Consider the following 19,292-nt stretch of genomic DNA (forward strand, 5'->3'; position numbering starts at 1 on the left):
TGTAACTCTATCACGGATCCCCCCTCCCTTCCTACTGATTAGTCGCCGCATCGATTGCCCAAGGTAGGTAACCGAAAAATGATATTTCCCTCAATGACCACGCTGCTTCCCCATCCCAGGACCCTTGTTAATGCCCCTCGCTCTTTCAATCCAGATCTTGGCAGCAGCTTCCACGCCGCCCTCGCGCTTACACTCCCGCTGCACAGCAGCCATAACCTTCTCCAGAACCACGTCTCCAGCATCCCCCTCACGACTTAGAGCAGCGTCAGGTGACCCGACCGTCTGCGCGCCCAGTTTCCAGCGCTGCGTCGTGACCCTCCGCCCACCCACGACCGCCATATTCCGGGTACTGGGAATGCGCAACAGCGTCTTCTCAACATCAAAGCCCACCTCCTCCGCCACGGCCATCGTCTTCGCCGTCAAAGAGCCGTACATACTCTTCAAAAACCCAGCCGCATCATTCTGCGAAGACAGTAGCAGCGCATCCTGCTTCTCCTTCCTCAAAGCCTTCAGATCCCCAGCCGCCGGCTGCTGTTCTTGTTCCTGTTCCTGTTTCTGCTGCTGCTCCCCCGAGCCCTTCTCCCCCTTCTCCCCTTTAGCCAACGAAGTAGTAGCCACCTTAGGCGGCGGATACCGATACTTAGCTCCCGACAACGAATGCGAACAGCAGGGGATAGCCACGAACGGCGACGGCGACTCGGGACACAGCAACGCGGCCATCAGCGGCGTCCACACCGTCAGTTCGTCCGCATGATTCGACACAATGAACGTGTCGTTGGGTAATTGGCCCGTGTGCGTGGGGATGCCGATGCCGAACGGATCGTCGGACTCAGACCCAGACTCGGACCCAGCACTACCACCACCACCGAGGACATCCCCAAATGGCCGCGGCACGTAAATCTCCTCCCTGAGCCTCGCTTGAATCTCCTCTGGGAAAGTCGCCCACGTCTTGCGGCGCCGCGCGTCGAACCCCCACCCCTCGTACCCTTCGCTTAGGAGGATGTAGACTAGCACGCCGTTGCCGCAGGCTACGTCGACGAAGCCGGGGAATTGGGATTTGTTGTGGCTGCTGCTGCTACTGCTGCTGCTACTGCTGCTGCGCTCATCCTCCGGGAAAGCGCCGTACATGCTGCGCCACAGCTCGATCAGGAAGGCGGCGATCGAGAGGTCCTCGAAGACGTGCTTCGAGGGCTCTGTCGTTTCGACCCAGTTTTGGCACAGGCTGCTGGCGTATTTGGCCTTGAGGCGGGTGTAGGTGTTTTGGACCAGGTGTTGCGGGAGGATGTTGTCTTTCAGGGGGTTTTTGTTGGCGCCGAGCTGGTGCTGGGTGGTGTTTATGGAGGTGGAGGAGGGGCCAGCGGTGGGGAGACGCGTGGTGCGCGCGAGGCGGATTTGCGTGTTCAGGAGGGCTTGGAGGGTGCGTTCGAAGCGGTTGGTGATGGGGAGGCTGGGGAAGAGGAGGGTATGTAGACTTAACGTTCCCCGTCCGGAGGTGGGAGTTGATGATGGCTCTGGATTCGCGGAGAGCGCGGTATAGTCGTATAGATAGGCGAGAGAGCGGAGCGTAGGGTGGTAGTAGGGGATGTCCTCCTCCTTGGTGATGTGCGGTGTGTAGATGACCAGGTAGCGTTTGAGAGTGCGCTGCTCGCCTTCTTTGGTTGCGGAGGGAACGTCCTCAGCTCCCTGCGCACAGGGCAGAGATGAACCTGCCTCGTAAAAGTGACACGTTTGGTCCAGGGTCCGGTCCAGCTTAGGGTTCCGGGGCACGAGCCGTCGCACGACGGTCCTTGTCAGCGAGAAGCCGGGGACTTCGCGCGCGGCGATCGGTTCGACCTCCTCGTCCTCGCCCTCACGAGCTTCGGCCGATGCGATGGTCGCCGCGTTAGCGTTGCCTGTGAGTGCGAACGACTGCGCCTTTTCCTTCGGGGTGCGCATGATGCCCTCGCTGTCGAAGAGGATATCGGCCCGGAACAGGTGGCTAGAGTTGATATTGGGGTTGGCCAACAGGTACAGGGTCAAGTCCTGCATCACCTCCGGCACAAACGACAGGCCATGTTCGGTGAGATCACGAGAGGTTGTCCAGTCTTCTGTCTCGCTGTGCAGGATGGGTGATGGCTCAAGGGTCTCTGCTAGTGGTTTCCCCGAGAGCTGAGCTGGGTCTCGGGGAGGCTTGCGCGAGGTTCTGGTCATTGTCGCTCGCCGTTCTTCTGTCTGATGCAGAGACTTATGTGAGGGGTGTGAAATAATTGCCCTCGATCTGTTTTGGGTCGATTAGAGCTACACTAGCTTGGGGGTTCTCCTGGTATCAATTTGATGGTATTCATCAATCCTGGAGAATTCTGCCATGAAAATTGATTAGTCATTTGTCCTTTGGGCGAGAAGCTTAGATTGCTTGTTTCTACATACTGGCGCAATCGATAATATTCTTGTTGTTGGAGAAGTATTCAACATGCTCATGTCATGGCTTCTAGTGCACTCAAGCATTGCCCCTCCGTTCTATCAGATATTGCCCCTCGTTAACTGTAGGGTGCATAAGGAATCATAACATATTAGTAAGCTTCATGTGCAGCAGTCTTTATCTACACGCACCTTACATCGTACTTCATGTACCTGTAGCTTGAGGTTTTGCTCTCGAAGCCGACTCGGTGGTTTGCGTCTATGCATGCATAATGTAGGCACTGTACATACAAACAGACATCTCCATGGCATTGACTCGCTGATTGGAATGTCGTGCAGCAAATCAGATCCGGCTGACCCTTAGAAGCCAGAAATACGAGGCATCCCCTCGGCGTCGCCCGTTGCATGGTCCGCTGACTTAGTCCAAAGCTCCACTCGCAATCCGGGCGTGAGCATTGTCACTCTTCTAGACCACCTCACTTTAATTATTCTCATTTGTCCATGGTGATCCCCATTGATGAATTCGGTAAGATCATCTCTCCATATCCTGCTTGGAAGATTGACCCCTGAAGACGGAATGTCTTGGCCTCGATGACTAATCTCCACCTCCGTTTGGCTTCCCGGTCACAGCATGTGTGGCTGAGGATGAGGATTCTCTGTTGCCAGTTGACCGTAATGATCGTCAGTGCCGACGAGAACAGACATCTTTCATCAGCCAAGAGAGTCGAAACGATGGTCCGGTGGAGAACTGGGCCTGTTGCGAAAATTGGTGACCAAGCCCCAAAGCAAAGACGGCTTCCACAACCCCGGTAGAGCTTCGCGCAACTCAAAAACACGGTCGATCTTCGCGTACGGAGTATGTACTCGTGTCTAGCGGGGTCGCGACACAATCATGACGTCTGCACGTTCGAGCTAGTCAAAAACTAGACTTGACACGGTGGAATGCTAGTCGGTGTGCCTATCAAGACACGATGGTCAGTTCTATCTGCTTGTTGCCTGCATCCCCTGGTCCAAAGCCTCTATCTTCGTTTTCCCTCTTATCTCTCCCATCTCTGTGCCTCCCTCAATTGCTGCGGGTGATAGCGGCTATGAACATATGCCGGGCCGGTCTACTCGTGCCGCAGGAGATCCGCCCGCCATAGCAACCATAAATATAATTCCAGCCTCAGACCCTCTGGAGAGTTGTCCTCGTCCGACCATGGCACTGAAGGTAACATGACAGGTCAAAAGCGGGACCTGGCGATTCATATGCACCTGCGCACCGTCCGGCTGACCTACTCCAATAGCACGTGAGCTATAGCGGCTACGAGTACGTACCACGTCCTACACTACAGCTACAGTAGTAGCAGCTGACCGTCCGGCATATACTGACACAGCCTGTGGAGAGCAATCTCAACAGAAAGACAGGCCATCCCGGACTAAATCTGTATAGCTTCCAAAGGCCGAATAAGCAACTAGTTAGGCGACGCTTTGTGGTTGCGGCTACCATCGATCGGCGCAGCCATTCAAAGCCCTGGCGCCGGTTCCGCATTAGAATGGATGCCCCATTTTGCATGGATGTGTTCGCTGCCTCTGTGTTCTGTAGCGAGCTGAGCTCCCTAGTCTGCAGGTGCAGTGGTCGGCTTTTGGTTGAGCCCAGACCACACCCGGTTGGGCCGTCCATTGTACATTAGACCGGGCTTGGCTCTTCCTCACGGGCTCGGATATGCCGTGGGGGGAGGGACTGTTTTCAGTCGGATTTCGAACATGGACGGCTGTAGGCATTGGGGGCCCTGTTTCCATGTGTTGTACGTGGTTCGGCCTGGATGAGAAGAGGTCCATTGTCGAATGCGGTACTTCGGGGAGGTCGTGAGATTTGCAGTAGTTACTACCGTAGGCTTTTTGACTGATTTATTGGTTCAATTCTCCAGACAGACACTCTTCATCATATAATAGGTTATTAGACTCAAGTGGCTGCATCCAGCGCATACGCTAGCATAGCCTGCATGTAGGCAGCATCCTCAGTTTTGAGGGAGCCATTGTGGCCCGATTCTCCCGTGAGTTTGAGCCGAGCACTGGCCGTTATTCAATTGAATCGGATGTTGACATCCATTCAGTATTGTAGTCGGGAACGGTTGACTACCTTGGTTCCTGTCGAGCTGGATTCCCGGACTGCAACCAAGATCAGACCTCACGCGCAATGGATAACATCACCTTCTAGAATTCTTCGCCACACACTTTGTAGTTCGAGACCGGAAGAAGAGGGACCACACAATGCGCTGGCACTTTTGCGGCGTCCCCTCGTCCCACCCCCCACTGCCCACGATCTCAGGAACCCGGAGGTGAAAAGACGCAAAGAGAACCTTTGGGGTTGATTTCTAAAGCCTAGCGGCCGGATGCAGTTTCAGACAGAGCCTACTAACCAATGCCAGGTGAGAGAGACTAAGACTTGAGCTTCCGCAAACGTTTCAACCCTGGCAATTGTGCATTTAGATCCATAATAGGTACGGACTTAGTAAGCCAAGCTGGAATCCTTCTGATGTTCAGATGCACACTGGGTACTCCGTACTGTAGGCAGAACATTAACTGGAGAGGAAGTCTTGGCATCGCATCCATCTCTTGGTTTTTCTCTTGCCTTCACTTGTGCCTAACTTCCGCCGACTGAAACGGGGAAGGAGAGAGAATAGAGAGAAAATTCCTTGTTTCAGTAAGTAAGATTGGATAAGTACCAGACCCACAATTGAGGCAGTACCATAGATTGAAACAGGCCGCTAACTCTCTCAGCCAGCCTAACTGTAAGAATTATTGAACAATGCGATTTGTTCTAGACGGCCCGGCTACCTCACAGGAGCTAGACTAGATTCCCGCTAGATGCCTTGGTTCCGTCGACGCTGCGGGTTCCACTTGGTCATAGTGATTACTAAGTAGTACTTAAAGTAGTTAGTTAGGTAAGTCTTGCCCTTCCTATTTCTCCCACTCTTCCTTCCCCCTCAAGGCTCGGAGACTCTGGTCGGGTCTCCCGGGCAGTGTGCAGATGCCAGATCGATGCAGAGCATTACTGTTATCCGAACAATGTATTGGACTCTCCCGCAAAGGTATGTATGGTGGAGGAACAACAGTGGAAATTAGATGAGAGATGAGGATTCCACCTCATTACTGATGCTATTGATTTACTACTGATTTCAGGAGCAATGCGGCGTGTCCGATACTGTGGATATGTGTCATCATTTAGACTTGTTGCATTGCTTTTTTTTCCTCACAGTGTTTGAAATCTGATGTCGAACAGCAACAAGCCACAATCACGTTCGTTATGTTATGCGCATTTGGGTGGTTTATGAATGCAACAACAGGCGGGCGGAGTTTACCGGTTGGTTTCAAAGCTAAACCTGGAAAGTCAATCTGAGACCAAAACTCTATCAACATGTGCATACACAGACTCATATATCCATTTCCTTCAAGACTGATTGATTGATGTCAACGATTACTTGGTGGCGAAATGCATCACCCCCCCCCCCCCTCCTGTATTGCAATCAGGTGGGTGCAACATGCAGCATTGCTGGTCGCGGAGACACCCGCTCGATTGCATCCCATCCAAATTGTTTCCTGCAAACAGAAAAGGCCCAGTCCCGGTTCGGTATGGGGACTTCACTGTCGATCCCTACTGCGGCTAGGATTCTGTGGCATGCCGGGTTCGACAAACACCGCCGCCCCCTTCCCGGTTGTTCCAGCGGCAAAATTCCACACCCCTCTCTTCCCTGGGGCCGAGTGATTACAAAGTAGAGAACAATAAATAAAAGATATAGCCGGAGTTATGGAGTGATGAAATGATGTCGCCGGAGAAATGGACTCTTGTGCAGAGCTCCCATCCCGCACGAGACTGTCTGTCTCTCTTATGCTACGCATAGGCTGGGCATAGAGAAACCGAAACCTCCAATCGAGAGATATAAGCATGGAGGATCCGTTTCGTATCACCTTCTTCTCAATCGAGTTTGGGACAATGGCACCAGGGTCTGGAAACACTGTCACCTATTTTGGGAGGGTTGACGATCTCTCGCCGTGCTTTGCTTGAGCATTGACTGGTCTCTCGGAAGTCACACCTGCTTTGCCTACACACAGGTAGTTTGCATTTAGGGGTCTTTGGGGGAGGGGGAGGGGGAGAGAAGTAGATGGGGCCGGTCGGAAGTATCCATGATGGTACTGTAGGCTGCTAGCCCGCTACTACGTACTGTATAGTAAGCATCACGAACGGTCAATCAAGCAACCCATCTCACCATAGTTCTTATTGATGTAAATGGCGGAAGTTCATGATTCTAATCACTACCTATAGCCTACCTACCAGTACAACCGTCGGCTGGAAAGTTTAGAAAAGATTGAGGATGATCCCGAGGGCTTGATATTGAATCATTGATCCTCCCTGTTTTACCTTGTTTCTAGCTTGTTACCCTAACCAGCTAGACTAGTGCAGGAGTTGCCAATTGCGATTCGCGACTTGCGAGATTCTGAAAATAAAACTCGGCTCCGCCCACTTCCTGCGACCGGCGACGGAGGAGGCACCCGCCTTCTCCCATTCCTATTCGTAGTTTCGTGCAATGGCGCACACTTGCCTGTTTCCAAACTTCTAAGTCTATTGTTGGAGGCCCGCATCCGAGGGCAGCCTACTGAGCCTAGATAGTCCTTTAGTACAGTAGACTGGCCAATCTCCCTGTCGCCCATTGCAGCGGGCGAATCCCCGGCCTGACCTTGACCACATCACCAGGTGGTGGGTTTCAGGGTGGGTTGGAACTGGGAGTGACGGGAGGATGTGCTTTTGCACTGGTTCGATGACCGCTTGGTCGCATCATGGTTGGCCCCAATCCAGCCAGCTCCCAAGTGGATTTTTTGCATGGTCGTGTATCATCAAAATCAAAAGAAATTTCCCTTAAACCACATAATAATCAGGATATTTCGACGGGCGGAGCGCTTGGGTTGAACCCGCTTTCTTTCATTTTTTTTTTTTTTCCTTTTCTTTTTGGCTTTCCCCCCTTGCCCTCGTTCCCTTACCACAAGAACAACACCTCCTCCCCCCTTCTTCCGTCGTCATCGTCCTCGTCGTCGCTGTCGTCGGCGGCGGCGCGGTCGTACGTGAATTACTTGGTAGTAGTGGTTGGCACTAACAGTCGGTGTCTATGATAATTCCATGGATCGAACACCTGGTGGGGAGGGAGAGACCTGACTCGTCTGTGGGCATCATTCAGGGGTAAAAGAATGATATCGAAATGGAGATGGATGACTGCGCTTATCAGAGATATCATGGGGGCTGGCCTGCATTGGGGACCGAACATCATCTGAGAATTGATTATTGTTTATTGCCGGGTATTGCATAGCCAAATATCCCCTCGGTCCCCATCTCCCCCCCTCCGAATCACCTAATAATAAGAAGTAATCATTCAAGTATAATAACAGGCCAGAAGCAAGAGGGCCTGAAGAATCGAACCGAAGGCGAAAACCGGTTTGTTCATTGGGGAACGATAGGACGTAGCGTGGACGATACTCTGAACGGGTTAGCTCGTACAACAGCCCTCTGGATGGATATCACCATCGTCGACTATTATCCTTTCCTTAGTGTGATGAGCTCAGTAGTAGCCTGACTCAATAGAATGGTTCTCTTTAATTGCGATGGGAAGTGACCACATTAGTATTTACAATGATCAATTGATTGACCAGGCCACTGAACCTGCGACCTATTCATTCACCCATCATGATGATCCAGTACATAAGAAGATCATGGCTTGTGTTTACAACTTAGTAGATGGCATTATTACCATACCAAGTGTAGCATATGAGCATAGAAGTGCCAGTCACTCAGCAACAAAGTAGGGAAGTGGTATTGGCCTGATTGTCATGGGAGTGTGTTTTCTCGTCGCGCGTCGTCCTTCCCTTCCTCCTCCCCTTCACTGCTGTTCTTAGAACGCAGACATTCTTTCTTACTCAGTCACATAACCACTCTCGCCATTCTCGCCATTCGATTGTTGCTTGCAGCTCTGTTTCCGTGTTCCTACTTCCCCTTCTCCCACCTCTCTCTCCGTTGACAGTCAATCTTTGTCTCCGTCCGCCTCTGTTTCCTGCCTCCGTTTCCGGATCGAGCCCTGGCGGGGGATCCACGACGACCGTTAGAGGTTTATGGGTGAACAAGCAAACCAGGTAAGAAAGAAAAAAAAAAGTAAACCAAAAAAAGTTTAAAAAATATTATTATTACAGAGGGAGAGAAAAAAGATACGTTCGACTCCATCAGCTCTCCCATTCGGGCTGCGCATCCGCCCAAAGCTGACTGAGTTGAATTGCCGGTCATCTTTGCTGCTGCTTGCTTGCTGCTTGCTGCTCTAGCTGCGAACACAGCCAAACCAAACCATCCACACCTTATTCCCCCCCCCAATCCATCCCAATCCCATCCGAACTCTCCTCCAACAATTCTGAACTGCTGCTGCTATTCTCCCCTTTCACTAACTATCCTTCTTTCTTTCCTCTCCCTCACCACCCCTCCCTCCCTCCCTCCCTCTCTCTCTCTCTCTCTATTCCCCCCTCCTCTCTCTTGCTCCCTCTTCTCGTTCGGTCTTCCTCTCGTTTTCAACTTGTTTTTTGACTCCCTCACACTCCTTCCCTCTCCCTCGCTACGATCAACACCATCATCACCACCTCCTTTCGTTTGTCCTGGTTGGAATTCCTTTTTTTTCTTTACAGATTCCGAAATTTCCCTTCTGTGATTCCCCTTACTTTCACTATCTTACTCTTGGCGCCTATCGCGTGTGTCCAGTTTTCGAATCGAATCGAGTCGGTAATCCTAGTTTCGGGGGATTGATTGCACTACGGTCCTTCGTTCGGTGGCAGCCTACGTCAATCGCGCATCCCAGTCGTGATCTCTGGCGATTCCGGGTCGGCTTTCAGTCAGGCGATAATCTCACGGTTCCCTTTCCACCATTTTGGCCGGTGGAACACTTCTTTCCATTTTTGCTCGGTCACCATGGCTCCTCCACCGCGCCTGCGCGTTTTGTCAGGTTAGTCTTCCAGTGTTTGCCGGTACCAGATTCAGCCAGGCCGAAAGGCTTCGCTCCGTTTTGTTCTCCGGATCAGCTTCACGCTGCCTATCCCTCGCCATTTTCTTCCCCCCTCTTCACCCACAGCTTTAATTGCCAATTCACTATGGGCCGTCATCTGACACGGGTCTGTTTAGTTGGCAGCAACGCAATCTCAGCTTTTCTATCCTGGAGGCTCCAGGCGTCAACCTCCTGCGACGTAACACTAGTGTGGAAATCGGGGTTTGAAGCCGTTTCGCAATACGGAGTGTCTTTCAAGTTTGTCTCTCCGGTCACCGCCCGTTGGAAGGCCCCTCTGACAAGCGATCAACAGGTCGAAAGCATTCGGCAATGAGAGATTCAAGCCTCGTCACGGTATGTTTTTGTGTCGGAATGCCGCAAGCGGTCGTGCTGGTCAGCTGACGACGGTCATTCTACAGTGGTGCGTTCACCGGAAGAGGCGGCATCACGGGAAAACGCATACGACTATGTAATTCTCTGTGTAAAGGCCTTGCCCGATGTCTACGACCTGGCGGCAATCATCGAATCCGTTGTTACCCCTCAACATACCTGCATTTTGCTCAATACCACCAACACCCTTGGCGTCGAATCACACCTGGAACAGCGTTTCCCCACGAATGTTGTCCTCTCCCTTGTTTCCGGCGTCGAGATCTCCCAGATCGGACCTAGCGAGTTTGAGCACTTGAACTCGTCGAATATCTGGGTCGGTGCCACCAACAAAAATTCGAGCCTTCCTTCATCCATGCAAACCGACATGGCGGCCGCGTTGGCGATGACCTTGAGCTCCGGTCAAGTGGACTGCAAAGTGTCGAACAATATCCGACAAGAGCAATTTGAGCGTATCATAGGGTGATTATTTCCTGACGCCGCTTTTCTCCTGCAAATGGTGCTAATCATGCAACTACCAGGCCTATTGCGTTTTACCCAACAAGCGTTATGTTTGACTGCGGAAACGTCGCAGAACTTCTGCAGAAGGTCGGAGTGCGTCAATTAGTAACGGATGTGATTGATGAGCTCATCGGACTGGCCAAAGCACACGGATGCTCATTCCCAAGCGACTTTGCTCAAAAGACAATGGAGGCAATGGCCGCGCCTCAGTCTCCCAACCCCATGTACCAGGATTTCCAAGCTCGGCGTCCGATGGAGATCGAGACATATCTCGGATCACCAATTAAGCTAGCAACAGAACTCAACATTCGTCTTCCGCGCATCGAAACGATCTATGCTATATTGCACCACGTTAATACCACTAATCTAAGCAAACCTCGTGAATCGCCAACTCCGTCTATCCAAGCCCCGCCTCCACATCCCACCCGGATGTCCTCGGCTCCTCCACCAAGAAACGGCCCTCCCATGCGCCCGCCTCCCGGCAGGTCAAGCTCTGCAATGATGATGCCACCCCCTAGACGCGGACCCCCGATGCCCGGCATGTCACGACCTCCCAGCACACAACCCCCGCCAGCTTCTGCCAGGATGCCTCGTGAGCCGTCTCTGGAGGGTCTGGAGGAGTTCAGCCACCTGGTTGTCTATGATGACGCTGGCGAAGCGGGGCCCCCCCCTCCCAGAAACCCCAACGGTTATCCGGATGGTCCTCCCGGCCCCGGTCACTCACAGTCGACTGCTGACCTGGCCCTGAGAGAACGAGAATTGGCATTGCGGCAGCGCGAGTTGCAGCTTCGGGAACAGGAAATGAGCATGAGGCGGGGTCCGCCCCGCAGGGCTGCTCCCTCTCGGGCCACTTTCGACGAGGAAGATGAGGATGACTATTTCGATCCCATGGATACTAGTCTGGTCCCGAACATCGACCCAGATAATGTGGACATGCTGAGTATCACATCTCGAAGAGCTAAGAAGTTCCCGAGCGCAAGCCAAATACGCAAGAACCCCGAGCTTCTGTCCAACGGCGGCGGTCGGTCCTCGACGTTCAGCCGCTACTTCGGAGGAGGCAGGAAGCGTGCCAGTGACCGTATCATGCAGGAAATTCCGGGCCTCCATGACTCGCTCTTGGATAATCCCATGATGGCTTACTCGTCGAACCGCTATGGCGCTGTTGATCGAAACCAGATGGCTGCAGGATCTCGTACCAACTCCATGACTACGAGCCGAATGGGCGACTATCCTCCGCACCCTTACCCGCAAAGCCGGAGAAATAGCCATTCGCCCGCGACTCCTTATGGTGGCCCGCCTGGTCCTCGCATGGGCCGTCCGGCCACTGCTCAGGATCAACACTTCGGCCCTCCTCACGGGCCCCCCAACGGCGGTCACCCGTCTCCTCCGGGACACATGCGGGCACCTGTTCCCAGGTATCCCCCAGGACATGGTAATGCGGTAGGCCCGCAACAAGTTGAGCAACATATTGGGGTGAGCAATTCGTATCCCACTAAGGGCACTCCAAAGGAAAGAAGTCTGACCGGAAGTGCGAGCGCCAGCGCGGGGAGTGGTGATAGCGGCGCTAGTGCGAACCTCGATTCCGAGAATTCAGCCCACAGCAGCCAGATCAGCCTCGGCGCGCAGCAAGCAGCCGCGCCTGTTCGTTGAAAGCCAAAAGCCCGTTCCCCCTCCAGCCCCCTCCTCCACGGCAGTTGAGCACTTCTGATCCTTTCAACTGTGCCGATGCTTGTCGTGGGCCCTATACTTCCTCTTTCTCAGCCTGGTTGGGGATCGCCAGTCACGGGGGGAGTTCTCCTCCAGGTTGCTTTCTGCTTCTTATAAAGGATATACTTTTAATGAGATGCTCGGCAACAAAATGAGGAGGATTGGACCGCATTCCGTGTCATCCTCCGGTTGTTTTTCAATTATTCACATATAACGCAACGGACTTAAGGATCTCCCCCAATTTCCTCGTTTGGTTGAGCGGGCGCTGTTGCGCGCGCGTTGCTCGTTGGGTGATTCTGTGTCTCCTTCACCCTCATCACCTACCTCAAACTCACCTCTGCGGCAAATTCTTGATTCCCATGCTGACGGGCCTCTGCTCGAGCGATAAATACGTTTTTTGACTTTTCGCAGCTATACCACGGACGTTCATTCTCCAGTACTGATCATACATTCTGCTTCTGCATGACAAATTGTTGTACACTATGCGAGTCGGCGCATGATTTTGTTGAGTTCATACATGTGGTTCCGTCGCCTACTTGATTTTATACTCTCTGCTGCTTGATTCTTTTCCTTAACTTTTCCACTGTCAGTCTGACCTGCATGCCCTCCTTTGCATTTTCTAAAACCGTTATCTATCCGATGTTTCCATGCAGCCTTTGCCGTTTCTCTCATCGTGGTCTGGTTTCTGGCGCATAAAAAGAGCAGGGGGTCCATCATTTATTCGGGTGATTGATTGATTTGATATGGCTGGGTTCATGTTCATGCAGAGTAATAGTGAAAGCAACCAGGCCGTTGTGATGGCACGGCAACTGTTCATTTGATAAGAAAGAACCATGTCCACGACAAGACAATAAATGAAGTTGAGCGGATGATTCCATTGTGGTTGATGTTTCAATGGTGTCAGATCAATCCCCGCGGCGACGATGGCACGTGATGCGGAACCGTAGATTGTCAACAAATAATAAACAGGACCTGCGACGTCTTCAAGTACACATCACCTACCACCCACAGAAGGGATAATCTCTGCTCACCACGTACCCTTTGTCAGGCACATCCGGTCGAAACCTGACAAATTACATCCGAGAAAAAAAGGAAGGGCAGAAGAGAAGCTCGAAACACCATGCCTCCCACCCACCAATACACCCACAGCCAGAGCTGCCGTCCAAGCCAGAGCCAGAGCCAAAACAAAAGCCGCCACAACCACCTTCCCCGCCACTCCATCCTTCCCCCTTCCGCATCCATGGGCTACGGCGGCAGCACGACCAGCATGTCCATGGCCAAAACCCGCCAGTACGCCAACCTGCACGCCCAGCTGGCCCAGCTGAACAGCCACCTCCGCGACACGGAGAACTTGGTCCGCATGACGGCCGTGCAGGCCGAGGACATGCGGTTCCTGGGAGGGTATGTTGGGGCGCTGTTCATGGGATCTGCGAAGGTGTTGGGTGAGGAGGGGATAATCAAGGGTGACGAAGGTGGTTCTGATTCTGCTTCTTCTGGTGGTGGTTCTGGTGGTGCGGCTGCTGTTGCTGGGGGTGGTGAGAGTGAGAGTGAGTGAGTGAGGGTCTGGTGTTACTGGGTGTTGGGGATTGAAGGTATGTATGTGGAACTAGTTGGTTGCTCTGTTTTTTTTTTTTTTTTGGTCTATTGGATTGGTTTTATATTGTGGTTATGGACTTGGACTTGGACTGGATTGAATTATCGAGTGCGAAGTGACTAATTCATTGCTTGATGGCTAGGCTAGGGATGCGATGCGATGCGAGATTCAATTGCGATTCGCTTCGCCCCGTCTACCCAATCAGCAGATCGGGAAGATAACTGGTCATGTCTATCTCCTGCTTGCTTCGCGGGGGCTTCTTTTTCGATACCGGGAAACCGGAATGGATTCTGAAGTGGAGGGATATCACGAGTCGACCACGAAGCCTCCTCCGAGGATAATAGCGGGTTCGTCGATGCTGTGGTGTTCGTAACTGCAGTGGCAGATGAGGTTATTTCATCGGTTCTTCTCTTCTCTCACACGGATACACATAATGAAGAGAAGGCAACAGCAACAGCAACAACAACAGCAGCAACAACAGCAACAGCAACACGCCAGAAAGAAAGGTGAAGCTTACCTTAATGTACCGACACCACCGGCCTCGAGAATCAAGGCCGTCTCCGTCAACGGCTTGCCGGTCCAGCGCATCGCAAAGGCACGAAGGATATGGCCGTGCGCCACGATCAGCACGTCGCCCTTTCCGGAGTTGGAGTCGGACTCGAAACACGGCCCATGGTATTTGGTGCGGATCTCGGCGATGAGGGCGTCGAGGCGCTTGATCACGTCTTCTGGGGATCTATACAAGTAATTTCGTGGATTAGCATTAGCCCGGGAGTTGGGTTACCTTGATCGGATCGTTGTTTTTGTTTCTGGGTGAATAGAATTGCTCCCCCGAATATTTTTCATTGGGCCAGAAACGCAATCAAGGAGGGGGTCAAAGAACTTACTCTCCTCCGGGACATCCATCCCTCCAAATATCCCAGGCCCCCTCGCCGTTCTTCTCCCGCAGCTCCCGGATCTGTTTGCTCGTCAACCCCTCATAGTCGCCGTAATCCCACTCGCGCACCGCCTCGGTGACCTCGACGTGCGCCTCCGTCCGGATCGGCTCCTCGGCCTCGGACTTGCGCGCCTCCGTCCAGGGTAGCCGCTCCTTGCATCCGATCTCGAGGAGTTCGAGGGTCCGTTGAGCTCTTGCGCGCGGGGAGACGTATCTTTTCGACATAATTTGTTAGCTCAGTCTTGTCTTCACATTCAACTCAATAACCTTCTTCCTGATAGATGAATTGATTATGCACAATAAATCTTGGACTGTATCATATACCCATGGGAATCAATTCCACCCGGAATAGAGCATAGACAGACGGTAGATACATAATATCCCCTTTCCCATAACCTAAACAAGAGAGAGAGAGAGAGAAAAAAGGGGGGAACTATGGGGATGAGAAACAAACAGGAGGGAGCAAACATACACATGAACCAACTTCCGCGGCGCAATCAACCGGTCATTGCCCACCAAGGCTTTTCCCGTGGCCTTGACGCGCTTCTCGCCGTTCTCGGTGAGCGGCAGGTCGGTGGTTCCCGTGTGTCGGCCGTTGAGTGACCATTCGGTTTCGCCGTGGCGGATGATGAAGCATCTGGGGCTCATTGTTGAGGTGGAGGGAGAGGGGTTTCCGTGGTGAGTAGGATTTAAGGTAGAGGGCAGAGAAGGAGGAGGAGGAGAAGTAAGAGAAGGAACGATAAGATTTAAAGAAGTGAGCAAAGGCTTCGATTTACAATAGGGTAATACAGTATGTATTATCAATCAATTGCCCTCCTCTTGTTCTCAAGTTGGCATTTTCCCGTGCTTGCAATTCCAGGTGCAGTGGTGGTGGTGGGGCTTCCTTTTCGTGTTGCGTCATTAATTCCGTGAATCACCTACCGTTGCGGGGAGGGCCTTATCGATAGATATCTATTTGTAGGTCAATTGCTTGCGCACTTACTCACTGTGACTGCGCACTGGCCCACTGACTCAGTGTTTTCGGAGGTTATTGATTGGCTATGGAAAATGAGGGAAATTCTACTCTACAGATTGCATTGAACAGCTGAATATTCAGTTGAATTGGAAAGTTAGCTTTTCTCAGTTTCAGGTCATTGGATTAGCGGGTTGGGGACTAGCTGGAGATGTACTGTACAGGGTGAGCCTTAGAGCAGGTGTTTCGTGAGGAGAATATGTACCCCGATATCCTGAAACCCCAGGCGGCACAGAAGTGTTGGTCACGAGGGGGATAATGATAGGCCACGAAAAAAGATATCAGCGCCATCATTGCGGATCTCGAAAAGTGCGATGTGCCGGATAAAGATGAGATGGCTAGCCCAGATGACGGTCCTTGCGCGGTGGCTTCACGTCGCCTTCGCTCAGAGAAGATCCATCATTGTGCGTAGAGGTACGGTCACCACGTCGTCAATAAGTGAGTCTATGGTGGGTGCTCAGCGACGTGTCTTGGATACTAGCCTACATCGTCCGTCGGTGTCTCGGTTATAGACAGACCCCCCATCCACGGTTGCTCACTGGGTCACTGTGGAATGTCCGGCGTCTTCTTTGATAGTATAGATATAGTCGAGTTGGAAATAGAGCGGGGTCGGGAAGGGAACAGCATCCCAGTTGAACCTGTCAGGTTTGAAAAGAATTTGGTGGATGGTTTTTCAAAGTCGTTGGCGTGTCAGAGAGGAAGATTATCCATGTGTAGGGTGAAATTACCGATACCATTGCCCTATAAAGGTACACAGTGTCAACTGTCTTAACAGTGTGGTACGATCAGCGACGGAGAAGTCTATACTATCGAAATGCCGGTTCCAGGGTCCTCTGGTCACCGTCGTATTGAAAGCTGTCAAATCATGAGAAAGAGAAAGGTGGGAATGCTGGAAATCCCCAAGAGATATACTTAGGAAACCGCCCAATGGCATTATCATTGAAGCTGAGCAGACATTGCTTTTCTCAGGCCAATCTAAACTCTTTATGAGGTCGTCCATGTATACCTGATCCTTCTATGTCAATAAACCAGCCTTGCAGATAATCAGGTGACCACCTAGCTAGGTCCTGGACGGTTATTTCGGACCTCGATTCCGGATCACTGAATACCTACTGAACTACGCGCTGAATCTTTTACTCAGACATACATTGATAATACAGCTGTCATGCTAGGTGGCACTGGTATCCGGTATTGCTTGCGACTCAGTATGCTTTTCTGCCTAGATGTCTGGTTTTCCCGGCATAATCCAACCAGTGCCTCGCCTAAGAGCGAGGAAAATGTAACCGAACCATCACGCCAAAAGGAAATAAAAAATAAGAACGAGATATAAAGGAAAAAAATCGATCGTATTGAACAGCGCCCTCGCTTGGCCAGCACTCATCTAGGCCATGTAGGTGCTGGAGTCGACACCACCCTCGGGGTATTCGCTGCAAGACATGGTCAGCGAATGGCATACGGATAATCTGAAGCAGTAAAAACTTACGGAAGGGCGACTTCGAAGCGCTTCTCAATGTCCTTGAGGACCTTCTCGTCGTCCTCAGTGCTGACGAACGAGATAGACAGACCCTTCGTACCAAAACGGCCAGCACGACCGACACGGTGGAGATAGGAGTCGGCGTCACCGGGCAAATCGTAGTTGATGGCCAGGTTGATGCGCTCGATATCGATACCACGTCCGAAAACGTCAGTGGCGACACAGATACGCTTGTTGAACTCCTTGAACTCCTTGTAGCGTTTGATACTGCACGCAATTAGTGGTTGTCCAGAATTCACCGAATAGAGAACTTACCGCTCCTCCTGGCTCACACCGGAATGGACCGCGATACTGGGGAAGTTGCACTCGCGCAACAGCTTGTCAAGCTCCTGGGCACGGAGCGTGCTCTTGACGAAGATGATGACCTGGTTGAACTCCAAGCTATCCAGAAGGTCGTTCAGCTTACGGTTCTTCTCCGCCTCGCTGAGCTTGATGTAATACTGCTGTAGACCGTGGAGGGTGAGCTTGGTGTCATCGTCGACGTAGACTTCGAGAGGGTTGCGCATGAACTTCTTGCAGACGGGGCGGATATCCTGGGAAAGGGTGGCACTGAACATCATGACCTGCTTATCGGCGGGGGTAGCACGGAAGATCTCCTGGACATCACGGCGCATGTCTATGGAGAATCGTTAGCAATGTAAGTCTATCGCGGCGTGATTTAATCACTTACCAATCTGGTCAAGCATCTTGTCACACTCGTCAAGAACGAAGGCCTTGACATTGCGCAGAGACAGCTTCTTATCGCGAACCAAAGCGTTCAGACGACCGGGAGTACCAACGACAATGTTGGGGTAAGAGTCCTTGTTCGCCAAAACCTCCAGATCCTTCTGGATGGGAGTACCTCCGTAGAAGACGGCGGTGCGGACGTCGGGAAGGTACTTGCTGAAACGAGCATACTCGTTCTTGATCTGGTAAGCCAACTCACGGGTGTGGCACATAACGAGGATAGAGCACTCTCCCGGAACAGGCTCCAGCTGGTGCAATGTGGTGAGGACGAAAACAGCAGTCTTTCCGAGACCAGACTTGGCCTGACACAGAACATCGACGTTCAAAATGGCGGTGGGAATGCAAACTTGCTGGACTGTGGTAGGCGAGACCGTATGTTAGACTTGTACTCGATGCATGATACTTGTAATGGAAATAAAGCAATCCGTGTCGCAAGTCCGTCCATCCTCCGAGGTATCGAGAATAAAGGATGACAACGCTAATACGAGATTTCCGACACAGAACATAAAAGCAAGAATAATCTCAAAAGGAGCACTGTATCGATAACTCTTATCGCCAGCGTTACAGACTCCTATCAAGAGCTCTCTGCAGGCGGCAAGAGGACGGGTATCATGTGAAGACAATAGCAGGAGCGACCCTGCTTCGTTCAAAACACCCACTCAAGAATCACATTGAGTGGTCGCAGGCGAGATCTTTCCTGAAAATCTTGCTGAACACGGTCGTTGCCGTAGTTTGCCGGAGCAAAGGAGAACAATAAGCAGATGCTTAGGTGCTCTGACTCCTGCAAGCAGGTGGCTCGTCTTTTGATGACCCGAACACACATCCTCATGCCGCCCACAAGCTCGAACGAAATATATGCCCGGAAGCGACTATAGAACTTTCCCCGCGGAGATGGACGGACGGACGGACGTTGAAACTTGGAGCAATGGAGGGAGGTTTTTTTGTTTGGGAAAGAATATGTATGATGGACTAACCCTCCGATGGATGTTCGAAACCGCAGTCGGTGATGGCACGCAGGAGTTCTTCCTTGAGCAGGAAGTCACGGAAACCGGTCGAGTGAATGCCGACATAGCTGCCCTTCTTGTCGGACCGGCCGCCAGAAACAGTCAAGTCGCCCTTCTTGGCCTCTCCATTGGCGGCGGGAGCAGCGGTGGTGGCAGCCGCATCGGTGGTGGGAAGCTCCTCGTCAGAGTAGTCGATGAGATCCTCTTCGTGAGACATGTTGATGGTTTGTGGTGAGGTAAGAGGTGGTCTAGATGGGAAAACTCTGTCTGTTGAGGCGCGTCGCTTATACCAAGGCAGAGAAGCCTAGGTCTGGTGGTGTCGAGAAGAACGGGGTTGGAAGCCGGTGAGAAATAGATCTATGTTCGGGTAGTACGTAGAGCTGCCTCCTTGATGCTGTGAGATAGATTGAAGATGATGGCAGATTGTTGCGCGAAGGAAGGCGA

General features: G+C 52.1%; 5 protein-coding genes across 5 annotated transcripts; 2 read left to right on the forward strand and 3 right to left on the reverse strand.

Annotated features, from left to right (window-relative positions):
* Positions 1-90: 90 nt before the first annotated feature.
* On the reverse strand, positions 91-2,449 carry trm44 (tRNA (uracil) methyltransferase; the record flags this gene model as incomplete). Its single annotated transcript, XM_025698438.1, has 2 exons — positions 2,407-2,449; positions 91-2,339 (listed from the first exon to the last, which is right to left on the reverse strand). Exon 2 carries the CDS (start codon positions 2,188-2,190, stop codon positions 91-93), a length of 2,100 nt encoding a protein of 699 aa, XP_025550182.1. The 5' UTR covers positions 2,191-2,339; positions 2,407-2,449.
* Positions 2,450-9,373: 6,924 nt separating this feature from the next.
* BO97DRAFT_348042 (ketopantoate reductase family protein) lies at positions 9,374-11,984 on the forward strand (the record flags this gene model as incomplete). The annotated part of the gene is made up of 5 exons (XM_025691870.1): positions 9,374-9,407; positions 9,584-9,704; positions 9,760-9,800; positions 9,866-10,295; positions 10,355-11,984. The coding sequence occupies 5 exons, from the start codon at positions 9,374-9,376 to the stop codon at positions 11,982-11,984; spliced, it is 2,256 nt and encodes a 751-aa protein (XP_025550183.1).
* A 998-nt stretch (positions 11,985-12,982) lies between these two features.
* BO97DRAFT_110956 (DASH complex subunit HSK3 family protein) lies at positions 12,983-13,880 on the forward strand. The gene is made up of 2 exons (XM_025689901.1): positions 12,983-13,633; positions 13,778-13,880. The coding sequence occupies exon 1, from the start codon at positions 13,162-13,164 to the stop codon at positions 13,594-13,596; it is 435 nt and encodes a 144-aa protein (XP_025550184.1). The 5' UTR covers positions 12,983-13,161; the 3' UTR covers positions 13,597-13,633; positions 13,778-13,880.
* A 30-nt stretch (positions 13,881-13,910) lies between these two features.
* Positions 13,911-15,462, reverse strand: BO97DRAFT_406533 (histidine phosphatase family protein). Its single transcript, XM_025695436.1, has 4 exons — positions 15,045-15,462; positions 14,523-14,786; positions 14,153-14,371; positions 13,911-14,008 (listed from the first exon to the last, which is right to left on the reverse strand). Exons 1-4 carry the CDS (start codon positions 15,218-15,220, stop codon positions 13,942-13,944), a joined length of 726 nt encoding a protein of 241 aa, XP_025550185.1. The 5' UTR covers positions 15,221-15,462; the 3' UTR covers positions 13,911-13,941.
* A 1,286-nt stretch (positions 15,463-16,748) lies between these two features.
* On the reverse strand, positions 16,749-19,290 carry BO97DRAFT_406536 (ATP-dependent RNA helicase SUB2). The gene is made up of 5 exons (XM_025695437.1): positions 18,819-19,290; positions 17,789-18,199; positions 17,374-17,734; positions 17,068-17,325; positions 16,749-17,011 (listed from the first exon to the last, which is right to left on the reverse strand). Exons 1-5 carry the CDS (start codon positions 19,063-19,065, stop codon positions 16,966-16,968), a joined length of 1,323 nt encoding a protein of 440 aa, XP_025550186.1. The 5' UTR covers positions 19,066-19,290; the 3' UTR covers positions 16,749-16,965.
* Between the last annotated feature and the right edge of the window lie 2 nt (positions 19,291-19,292).

Source organism: Aspergillus homomorphus (assembly GCF_003184865.1).
Source record: "Aspergillus homomorphus CBS 101889 unplaced genomic scaffold BO97scaffold_25, whole genome shotgun sequence".
Classification (NCBI taxonomy): Eukaryota; Fungi; Ascomycota; class Eurotiomycetes; order Eurotiales; family Aspergillaceae; genus Aspergillus; species Aspergillus homomorphus.